The sequence below is a fragment of the Myripristis murdjan genome, chromosome 15 (genome assembly GCF_902150065.1).
Source record: "Myripristis murdjan chromosome 15, fMyrMur1.1, whole genome shotgun sequence".
NCBI classification, from domain to species: Eukaryota; Metazoa; Chordata; class Actinopteri; order Holocentriformes; family Holocentridae; genus Myripristis; species Myripristis murdjan.
Window position 1 is genome coordinate 12,444,395 of NC_043994.1, and position 12,626 is coordinate 12,457,020.

Consider the following 12,626-nt stretch of genomic DNA (forward strand, 5'->3'; position numbering starts at 1 on the left):
AATTGATCAGTTATCCACATTATCGCTGACTAATTTTCCGCTGATCAGCTAATAGATTAATCAGCTAATCATTTAAGCATTAGTTCAGATGAAATGTGTCACCCAGACGTATAACATATACTGTGGTGGTAGGACATGAAAAAACTTCCACACAGGCTGAGCTCCTTTGTCCACTGACTGAAATATGAGCTTGGAAGTGAGAAACTCTGGGGAAACTGAGCCCCGTGTGTCATGTCCGTCCAGGCTGACCTCTCATCAGGCGACTCCACGTGGAAGGTCCTCTCGATGACGGTGGTCCACTGCAGGCAGCGGATGATGAAGGTGTTTGGCTTGGGCCTCTCCGTCTTCATCAGCTGGCATTCTGAAACAGCGAGGACACGGGACAGCACCGGCTTTCAGCAGCGAGTTAAGCCACAACACTGAACTTCAGAAATTATCGGAGAGAGTAAAAACTCCCAGTGGGCCTCTAAAAACAACTGTAAGAAAAGTACACACTCTTTCCCGACATCAAGATACATTCAAATTGCTTGAACCTCAATGAACCTGAATGGAAATTCATGGGCAATATCATCAATAGCTGCTGCTACTGTATCATAAACGGAAGACGTCTCATGTTTTTAGATTTGAAGATAGGCCATAATATACTGTAGGCCACCCACGATTCAGATGAAGATGCTTTCCTGTGCCAAGGGATATTATGTACTGCAACTCATACGCATCTGCCGAATATCCGCAGAGACACATTTCTGTGCAAATGGGCAATACAGTAGGCCATTGTTACACAAATGTATAATACAGTACACAAATGCAGAAACATACACACACATAGCCAGATGGGGCTGTGAGCTCGCTGTGGGGAGGAATGCATCTTCATTGTCCCTCAGCAGTCTCGGTGGTTATTGGGGACAAGAGCCGGTATAAAAGAGGGTTGGCAGAGCTGAACGATCCATCGTCTCCCCTCTCTTCTCCCCTACCAGGTTTTCCTCTTCTCCATGTATCACCCAACTTTACCCTCTCCTCTCCTCTCCTCTCTTATGCTGTCATCCCCTCACCTTCTCTTCTGCCCTCATCTCTCCTCAGCTCCTTTCCTCCACACTGCCTCTCCTCTCCTCTCTCCTCTCCTCCAATTACATTCTGTTTAAGTGTGGCACAGCACAGCATGTCATGGCTCAGCCTAAATATAGACAGGAAGGTTAATGACAACACCACTCAGGTCGTAGACACAGCACAGTGTCAATGTAAACTCACACACACACACACAAACACACACAAACACACACAGAAAGAAGTTTCTACCTGCCTCGTGAACACAGCCTGCTGTGCCGCCAGAAAACAAGGTCATGGCAGGGTTGATGCCAAAAACCACACTCACATCCACGCATGGACATTCGCATACACACACACACACACACACACACACACACACACACACACACACACACACACACACACACACAGAGAAATGCAGACACACATACACACACCGTGATAGTGAAGTTTGAATATTTGCTGAAATGGGGCTGTTTGCCACAGCAGGCAATTGTGAAGTCTGTGTAGCAGTTTAGTGTGTGTGTGAGTGAGTGTGTGAGTGTGTTTGTGTGTGTGTGTGTGTGTGTGTGTGTGAGGGAGAGAGAGAGGGAAAGCGACAGGCTTGTATGTATGAGTCCCTCTGCAGGGAACAGGCCTGTACCATCTCTGTTCCATCTGACCACTTCTGTTGTCCGCACACACAAACACACACACACACACACACACACAAAAAAACAAACATATACACACACACACACACACACACACACATACACACACACACACACACACACGCCACCTGGCCTCCCAGCTTTGGGCAACAGATGTGGCAGTGCCAGTGCTGTGCCAAGCAGCCGGGGCCGGATGTATGGCCTGGCTTGTCCTCCTCACAAACTCTTTCCCCTCTTCCTCATCCTCCAATCCTGCCTTCGTCTCCTCCTCCCTGTCTGTTCGATGCTCAGTGGTCCTCTCCTCCCTCCTCCCTCCCTTCCTTACGCATAATAACCTCACCTTCCCAATCCTCCGCTCCTGTACTCAATTAATTGCTCATCCTTTGCTCTCACCCTTCGTCATCCTTCCGTCTCTGTCCTCCTCTATCCTCACTATGTCTCCTATTCCTTCTTCCTCTACCTCCTCCGCTCGACTCCCATCGCTCATCCTTCCTGCTTGTCCTCCCTTCTCGTCTCCCTATCTTTTTATTCCCTCCTTCCTCCCTTGTTGTACCATTCTTTATGATTTTCTCTGACGGTATCAGCCCGTATTATGCCATTCTTCATCGTTTTTCTATTCTCTGCGGCCTGTATCTCTCAACAATTCTTGTATGAAATATATTCTCCCGTCCCCTCCTACCGCTGATCTTCCTTTCTCGTTCTCCAGATATTTCAGGCAACACTTTCCCAAGGCCATTCGGCAAGGAAAACTCAACTGACTGACTGACTACCAAAAAGGACAGCTTGATTTTAGGTTAACAAAATAAAACTGATGACTAATGTCGTGGCTTGGCTTTAGTCACAAATTCCAGTAATGAATCTGCGGCCCTGTGCAGCGCTGACAGTGATAACAATAAATAAATACAAGTTAAAATAGTGTCATCTCTATTAGGCCTCATGCCAAGGAACCACGGAAACAGATTTATACCTATCAGATTGTGTGAGTAGCCCAGTGAGGTTTTGACATGTTGGAGAGAGTAAACAACCTCAACATGCTGTAGTATGATGATGACGTACAGAGTCATATGCTGATTGAAATGATGTATACCAAACAGGTTTACAGAACTGTGAGAGAGAATGAAAGGTACTGGCTACACCGACACAGGAGAGAAAACCTACACTGAACCAGTACAAAATGGTGCGGCATATTAATTGGAAGGAAATCTACTACAAATTTGAGGCATTTTAGCTTTCCAAGTTAAGATGGGCCTCAATGTGCCTAAGTTTTTTTTTGTTTTTTTTTTTTTGTACATGCAGTCGGTCATTCTTAACTTGATAGAAAGAACAATGAGTAATAAGGATAGCATTACAGTGGTAAAACTCCAGTTGAACTGAATGTTGCTGTGAAAGTAAGGATAACATTGTACAGTAGGGCTCAGTCATGCACTTTATATTGATTAATATGTATTTGGTATTTTGACAGATGACTGTGTACTACAGACTTTGTATGTACTACTTCATACTACATTGCACTGAGATGAAGTATTAAGAATCATTTGCAAACATACACACTGAAAATGCAAAACTCTTCATTATTTTTTGCAAACTGCTGAAAAACAACCAAGTGGTTTCTAGTCATGTCTGTGCACAAGTTTGTTATGTTGCCACTGTATGCTATGCCTGAGTGGCAAAGCTTAGCGATGACATTACTTTAACTGTGTTCATGTAACTGCTTTTTGTTTTAGAACCTTAAATGTGCCCAGATGTCCTTGAAATTTGTTGGCACTGGCTTAATGGAGTCCATCTTTATTGCTGAAAATAGTTTGCTTCTCAAGTGGGATGTTTGTACTTCTTGAAACCAGAGTGAAATGATCACTTGAGTGTTGCATACAGCAGCAAGAGTCTTGAGAAAACTGAAAAACAAATCTGGTTTCTGTAAAACAGTGGTGGTCGGTATTAATATCAAGATTTGCAGAATCAATCCTGAATAGGAAAAAATTAAACTGCAATGTCCTGGCTCAATTATTCATCAGCCTTGATGAGTGATATTGAGTACATGTCAGTGTGTAAAGGACTATGGTATTAAGTCCTGTCAAAGTAAAACTGGCATCCAACTGAATGTCAAAATCGTTCTTGTTAGTAACTGGTCTTCAGTTTTGGTTTTTGTCAGATTTTGGGACACAACTTGAGCTGTGTGAACACCGCTTTGCTTGCCAGGCTAAAAATGCAGCTACCGCCACTGTGCATTTACTGTATGAACAGTGAGAGGTGATGGCTGGTGGTAATAAGACTGAGAGACGTTAACATTCGTCTTGATAACTCATTAGCTGGTTAATTACACATGTTAACGAAGCTGATGAGCTTGTTAGCCAGGTGCAGACAGATGATATGGCGATAAACGGTTAATTAGTGATGCAGTGACTACTGTAAAACGCACCGACCCTGTGAAGACTGAAGACTGACATGATGTTTTGACACACCATGAGTGAAACTGATGCAAGAAACCGTTTGTCGCAGTTCACTGTTGCACTGTATGATGAAACCAGAAGAACATTTCAGCAACATTTCATGGCAATTTGCATGAAAAAATGAAACTGCATGAGTATTTGCAGAATCAAATAATCCAATTTAATTCATTACAGTATATAGGCTATAATATAGTGTAGTAAGTACAGAGACCGCCCTTCAGCTGGAAGATGCGAGCATCAGCCATGCAGAGTTGTCACTGAGCATCACATTTGTACAGTGCAGCTAAAGACAAGAAAATTTCCTACCAGGGTCAATTAGGTATCACATTGTTATGATTACTTTTGGGCCTTCAGTTAAGCATGTAAGGTAAGATGCATAAAGTTATAGGGTGTGTGGGTAAGAGAGAAAGGTGTACATGCAGGATTTCCCCCAGTGTATTACAAGCAGGCTGGGCGTCCGGGCCTAACTTGGTTCCCCGTAAGCACTGTATATTTCCCAAACAATACTCCAAGGGAGCCTGAATGCAACACATCCTGAGCTTCTGTTATGTCAAAATGTTTCTTTTTGTTTGTCTCTCAATAGCAACTGTTCTTGACTGCACCTAATTCAAACAACTTTTCCGTGGGTTTGGGTTTTAGGGTGGTTTTCTAGACCTAAAGCAGATGTTATAAAAGTACATATTAAGGGAGAAAAGTAGTGGCCAAGTTAGTCTGTATTAATGGAGTACTTTCCACGTTTTTTATTTGCTATTTATACCCTTGTTGCAAGTCTCTTATCTGCTCTAAATGCGGCGATAGGAGAAACACCTTACAGCAAGTGCCAAGATGCCAACCACATAGAAAAAAGAGAAAGTAGAAGGAGGAGAAGTTTCAAGCAAAAATTCCTGGCCAGTGGCCACACCTGAACTCAGTGTTTCACCAAAATTTAAAACAGACACCACTGTAGACCCCTTTTCAGACCTCCATAAGCCCACTGAAGTAAGTGGTACATCGGTTAAACTAGTACCTGTTACATTTATCAAGTCTGTCTGTTTTGTTGTTGTTGTTTTTTTGTTTGTTTGTTTGTTTTCATTTAATTTCTCCACTCAGGGCAATGGAAACAGAGCAGAGCAGAAAAGAGAGAAAATAGGAAATTGATGATATAATATAAGCCTATATCACGTATAGAACATGATATAATGTATTATCACATCTGACTGCTTCCCAATTTATTATAAAAATGTTTTATATAATTTTAGCATTTTACCTAAAGTTTACCAACAATATTACCTGGTGATTTCAGCAAAGGCAGATTTGGTGGATGGTTCAAATGGGAATCATGAGGCAGGAGATGAAAGTTTACTGTTTTGTTCCCACTCAACACTACTGCCACTTTGTGCACAGAGTGTCTATGCTTCAGTCTGTAGTAAAGATAATACTGGTACATTCTAAAGTGTAGGGTTTAGAGATATGCATCTATGTTGAAGTAGGTAGTGTAGGTTACATACTTGCTACAGAGAAGTTATTGAGAGGGTAGGGCAGGTCTGCGTCCTGAGGTTTTTCTTTGTAGCCGATGAAAGAGCCGTCTGTCTTTAGCAGGAAGTAACGCGGCCGCCAGTTCTTTATGTATTCACCTGGAGGGAGAAGAGGACAGAGGATACACAGAGAGAGAGGGAAGGGGGAGGGTTTCAGTCAAAGAACTTGGTAGAGACACAATTAAATTCACAACCTTTAAAAATGATGATGATGACAGCAATGATGATAGCAACAGTACAGTGAGGGTGGTGTGTGGATGGTGATGATAATAATAATCATGCTAGAAATGAGGATCCTGATTTTAAATACAGATTTTATTCCCTTGACAGATACTGCCCATCCGCTCAGCACTGACTCTCATCTGTCCTGAGGAATATCACACATGCACATACGCATGCACACACACACACACATACACACAAAGTATCTCTGTGACCCCCACAGCGTTTGCCAGATTCAGATCGGATTATCATGTAAAAAATGACAAAAACATGTTTACCAGCACAACACTCAAACTATCCATGCCAGAAACATCATCTGGCTGATACATGGGCAGGTGTCGAGGTGCTGACCCTCCCCTATCAACCACACGTACACACACACACACACACACACACACGCACATACACACAAGCATACACATCACAGATGAACACACAAAGAAATTCAAACACACTGAGGCAAATGCAAACAGGCTGAAGCGCAGAGCAGAACACACCAGCATGCAGCCACACAAACCACTGGCTGCCATGAAGATGAGATGAGATGAGACAAGATGCGAGGAGACAAGATCAAACAAGCACAAACGAGATGAGACGAGATGAAGCGACATCAGACGAAACGAGATGAGACAGGACAAGTTGAAATGAGATGCGATCAGATGAAACAAGATGAGATGAGATGACACAAGTTGAGATGAGAAGAGATTAGTTGAGTTGGCGGTTGACATTTGACTCTTCTCAGACTGTAGCGACAAATAACAACATCTGCTGAGCAGCTGGTGGCAGAGTATTACCCAACTGGCTGGCACAGGCTGGCATAGCCTGGCACTACGGTGGCACTGCAGCTTTATCAGATGACCCACTGCAGGATTACACGGGTGTCAAACATTTCCACACCACAGAGGCGGATAACACTTACTGGAAACAGCATGGACACACATACATGGATTAAAGCGCCGACACACACATGCAGATATCATGTACTTGGATGAGTGCAAGGATGTGACACATACAGCGATGGATGAATGCGCGCTCACACATGCACAAACACAGTGCACATCGCTAAATACTGAGAAATGCAAAAGTTTTGATGAGGGAAACTGAGAATGGCAACTTCACAACTCGGGCAGGCAGGGAGAACATGCCTGTTTATTATTTAGACCACAAAAAAAAAAAAAAAAAAAACACAGGATACAAATTGTCTCCACTTCTCAACCTGTCTTAATTAACCATCCGTTCTCTCACACTTAAACACACAAATGCACACACACACACACACACATATACATCAAGCAAAACTGCGCACACCTTGTGAAAACACACTGATGCACAAGGACCCATCGTACCCCACACTGCACGCAGCTCGGTGACAGCTCTGATCACCTTTTTAATTCACTGGGAGAAGAGAATAGGCAGTGTGTGTTTGTGTGTGTGTTCTATTTGTAACATCCACTTAAAGCGGAAATGACAGCAGGCCGTGCTCGTTAACACATCGCAGAAAAACACCTGCTCCGTTGATGGGACCATGCGACTGCGGGCCCTGCCGGTACCTCTGGGTGCTGCTGGTGGTGGGTGAGGGAGGGAGGGAGGGAGGGAGCGAGGGAGCGGGTGTGTGTGGGGAGGGCGGGGGGTTGTAGCAGCTGATTCGAAATAGGAGGGTGCAGAGAGACACATAGACAGATAGACAGACAGGCAGACAAAATGCTACTGGGTGCCAGCGCGTCATCAGGAATCACACCTCTCCTCTCTTCTTCTCGTCTCTATTTTTCTTTCTCTCACAAATCCGCCCACGCTCCCCTCCACTCCTGCTTCCTTCTCTGTCCTTACAGTAACAACGCATATTCTTTTGATCACCTGCTGCAGACAAACAGACAGGTCTCACCAAATCAAAAGCATAACACAGGATTAATACAAGAATGAATAATGATGTGGAACACGGATCAGTGTTAGGGTCAATTACTTTCAATGAAAAACTTGTCTGAATTTTGATGAGCGACTTTTTTGCTTCCCTAGACAAAGACTTGCATTAGCCAGTCTAATTAGTTCCACTTTTACTGCAAAAAGGCTGTCACAATTGGTTTGTAAATAGATGAAAATGAACTACACAGTGGTGTTATACTTTAGGGATGACCAGTATAATAAAAAAAAGAATCATGTGATGAATTTTACAGATACTGCGACTGGGATATGATTCACAATTTTATTAGGAATGATAATTTTTCCATTATAATTTTCATTTTCACTGGAAAGGCCATTAAAATGATGATGTGTGTTTTTTTTGCTGGGGTCTGTATGAAAAAAAAAAACATCTGGAAAACACAATTTGTAGAGACATTGACCAATTTGCCAGAGCATCTTTGTGGCACTGTAATACTTTATTTAAAAAATGTTTTGTCACTCATTTAGCCTTTATCAAAAAAACTGCAACTCCTGCAATTTGGATATTGCACTTGGCCATATTTTGATAATATTTTGATTAATTGTTCAGCCCTTGTATACTTACTTAACAGTTATTTCAAATGCAAAGTGTGTGTGTTTTTTTTTTTTTTTTTGATGGTGTAATTTTGTATTTGGCTGTTGTTGGACTTGTATGTGAGCTATGATAAAACAATCTAATTTAAAAAGCCTGTCATTTGAAGTAATCAAATTTTACGTCCAAACAAAGCAAATATCAGACTAGCAAATATATTCAAATCTGTGTGTGCACTTCAGCTTTATGGTTACAAAATGTACCATTAACTGGCCGCCGATTTATCCGTCCCAGCTGTGAAATGACAAAGTCGTGAAGGAGGAAACTGGTCAATTGTAAAGAGGAACTCAGGTTAACTTCAAACTAGAGGGAAAGGAGAGATAGACTGGCAAAATGGATGAGGATAAAGAGAAAGTTAAACTGATAAAACTATTAAAAACTGGCAGTGATGACTGGCTTGCTGATCCAAGTCCAGTCATTTCTCTGAGTCAGTTTCTAGATGAAGTGTCCAACCAATGGAAGCCTGTGGCTGGCCAGTCCATCGCTCAGCTGTCCAGTACAACTGAAAACATTTAAGCAATCCTTCTGGCTGGGCCTCGGCAGTGTGTAGCTCAGTGTGTGTGTATGTGTATGTATGGTGTGTGTGCGTGTGTGTGTGTATGTGTGCATACATGTCCACTGGGGGGCGGAGGAGGGGGCAGCCAGGGGTGGCACAGACGGAGAGAGGAGATGGACAGTTGTCCACACGCGTCGTTCCAAACAAACATGCGCGCACACACACACATACACTTATGCACGCACTAACACAATTCTAGTCCGACCGTTCCAATTCTCCGAATGATCCAATGGTGTTCTGTCAAGCTATCCCGTCTTGGCCCTGCCTGTAATGAGTCCAGCGAGCTCTCCCACTCTGGACAGCTTGTCTGGGGAGCCACATGTCTCTAGTTTGGACTGCTGGAGAAAACAGAACAGCCGGTCTCCTTCCCACACCATCTCTCTCAAACTCCTCACTTCAGTTCCATTTAGTTTTCCACACAACTTTACTTTTCCCTTAAGGCCAATTAGTAAATACAACAGTATACAGTGCTTAAGACAACAGGAGTTTCTTGTTTCTTGTTGCGGGTGCAGGATATTGGTAATACAGGAGAACGTGGGTGATCTAAAGTTGTAAGGAACAGAGGATGTTTGGGAGTAGGAGATGAAACATGTTGCAGCGTATTGAAAATCTGTGCTGAAATGTGTCCAAAATACAAAGTATGTGTGCATGCACTCTAAAGTCCTCCCTAACATCTAATTTCACGTTTAAATGTCTTTTAATTGGATGCCTCCTCACATTGCAATGATACCTGATATTTTTATTGCTTTCCGTTTGATGTTTTGTCTGTCTGAGACTTTTTTTTTACTCTCTGTTCATTCATTTTGCTTTGCTAGAGAGCTGGGTTTGCAAAGTGCCAAATAAAATCGTAACACTGATTTGAAAAGGTCTACATAAATAAAGATGAATATTTAAATATACTTAAACTACAAACAATTAGAATACAGTGCACTTGTCATCAGTGCACTGGCAGCAGTAGAGCTGTCAGTTCATAACTCAAAGGTTCAGACAAACAAAAGACGACTAAATGCAGAAATAAGCGGCAAAGGTGTCCTGCTTGTTTTAATTTCCAATATGCTGTTCCATAAGGCCTCAAGAGAGAAACACATTGATGTTTTCTGCTTTTCCTATATGATAAATTTCAAACTGAGGCTAAAAACTAAACTGAGAGTTTCGAAAGTGATTTTGGAGCGTCTTGCAGAAGTAAATCTTTTTGGCACATCCTACAGTTGCAGCTTGTGGATTTAGCAGTCAGAGACAAAGATGAATCAGCTGTGACTGTGTCCGTTCCAAGCTTTCTGATTGGACAATTACAACAACACACCGACTAACTGTCACTCAATTAGCGCACTGATTAACTGTTCATTTGAGGACAGAGGGGGAAAGGGGGAGACAGAGACAGAAAAGGGAAAAAAACAGGTACACACAGTGAGACAGCGCTACAGCCAGCGAAACAGACGGTTCGAAAATTCACACAAACTTTCCGCTCTCTCTCTCCTGCTCCTTCAGGACGCTGATGCACCTCCATCCTCCTGTTTGCTGGATGCCACATTTCAGCGGAGAACATGGGAGCAAGTAGGAGGGAAAAAAAAAACCTTGATGGCAAATAAATAAATAACTCCATAACTATGTGAGCTCACCAGCCATTTGTTAATCAACCCAAACAGGGATTTAATTTAATGCTTTGGCCGAGGCCAGGGCTGATATGCAGATGGCATAGAGACGGGGCTGTGTGACTGACGCTCTGGGAGCTGGAGGGGAGGAGAGGGGGTTGGGGAGGAGGGGGTCCGCCACGTTCCAGCACATACACATCAGATCACCAGCCTGGACAGGAATGGCTGTCTCTGGCTGTGCCCACTGTCGACATAGCCACACAAACGAACACACACACACACACACACACACACACAGGCAGAGGTGAGTGTGGCAAAGAGGGAGGAAGAAAGATTAGAGGGAGACGACAGAGGCAGCGGTGGAAAGAGCACTGGAAACTGATACTCAAGTAGAAGTGTTGTTACAGTCTGCTGGTGAGCGCCTCTGTGGGTTTTGTCAGGAAAACAGTAGAGGGTGCTCTATGGAGAAGGGATACTTTCATGAACGTGTAGCAAAAAATGTAAAAGGCAACTCTCCTTAAACAAATTAAGTGGTTAAAAAGCCATTATTCAACTGGCTACATCAGTCTTAATATACTAAAAAAGCCAACATGTTTCAGCCATAGCCCTGCATCTGGGCTCACTTGATTGTTACTTTGCTGATTTTTGTGTTTTACTTACAGTAAATACAGTAAAAATGTACTTGAGTAAAAACTAACAGTACAGCTCATTTGAACTGCAGTCATAGTAGACGTTAGTGAGTTACTTTTCAGAAAAAATAACTTAGTTGGATAGGATCTTTCCAATGCAATTCTAAAAGGACAAAATGACAAAGTTCCAACCATATTCTTTGAACTGGAAATTTGAAAATGACAGAAAAAGTGCAGCAACAAAGTAAAGACAGATAACTCCTCTCATCCCTGCTGACTGACTGTTCACTGTTGAAGGCTCCACAATTAATTATATGAAGCTCCAGCTTCTGATGCACGAAGAGAGCATATAAAATTTGTTCTCAATCATTTAAAAAATGGAGCAAGCACAAAACAATACTTCAGCAAAAATGTACTTAAGTAAATGCAGAGCTCTAACTTTAAAAAAAAAAAAAATGCACACATAAAAAATGTAATTAGTTACTTTACTACACTGGTGGAGACACAGTTAGCTTAGTAGCCATCTCAATGGAGGCTGATAGTTTGCTGTGTGACTGACTGGTTCACAAGCTGAGTGACTGGTTGGCTGACAAACTGACTTGCTAGCTGATGCACTTCTTAGCTTGCTTGCAGGCTGACCAAGTAACAGGTTAAAGGGGTGACTGAGCGACTCACTGGCGGTCCAGCTGACTGACTGTTGACTAAATGCCAGTGTCACTGATTGCCTGGCTGGCGAGATCATGGACATACTGACTTACTGACTGACTGGTTCACAACCTCCACACCACCTGTCTGCAACAGCAAAGTACAACAGCTGAGTCACACAACTTGGGCAGAAGTGCTGTAGAGTTGCTAAGGTTGGATTATGTAAACCTGATGAAGAGTGGCGCCCTGGCAGAGGTACATTCAAGTTCACTGAGCAGAGCAGAAGTAAATCTGATGAAGTGACGGGAAGGAGGAAAAGTAGAGTACAGTAGAGTTCAGTCAACCTGATTGGCTGGCTGAGCTTATCTCCTTAGAAACCAAGGTCAAGACGTCAAGACACCTCCAGACACAACAGTGGGGGGAGGGTTTAAGTGTGTGTGAGTGTGTGTTTGTATGTGTGTATGAGCATGTGTGGCTGATCCGTGGCTTAAAAGAAGTAATAATTACAGAGGGGGAGGAGGAGGAAGAGAGATTAGCACAACATCAGGCTACTAAAGGGCAAAGGAGAGGAAGTGAGAGAAAGGAGGAGGCGACTGTGTGTGGAGGACAGAGGGCACTGGGGTTAAGAAAGTGGGGAATTGTGCGGTAAGACGCTTGGGGAGAAGACATCTGTCCAAAAGTCTGTCCAGGAATGGTACGAGGAAGCAAAAGCCTCCATCTGAGCGCCACCCAGGACACTCACTTCCTTCTGCTAATCCAAAACAGAGAAAAAATAAGACGGGGAAAGACTG

General features: G+C 43.0%; 1 protein-coding gene across 2 annotated transcripts in view; it reads right to left on the bottom strand.

The window, feature by feature from the left end:
- akt3a (v-akt murine thymoma viral oncogene homolog 3a) overlaps nucleotides 1-12,626 on the bottom strand; it is a 58,734-nt gene that overhangs the window by 22,215 nt on the left and 23,893 nt on the right. For both annotated transcript variants that reach the window (XM_030070397.1, XM_030070398.1), the window contains exons 3-4: nucleotides 5,635-5,760; nucleotides 250-361 (exon numbers count right to left, since the gene is read on the bottom strand). In XM_030070397.1, the coding sequence (XP_029926257.1) occupies nucleotides 250-361; nucleotides 5,635-5,760 (238 nt within the window). The remainder of the gene's footprint in view (nucleotides 1-249; nucleotides 362-5,634; nucleotides 5,761-12,626) is intronic.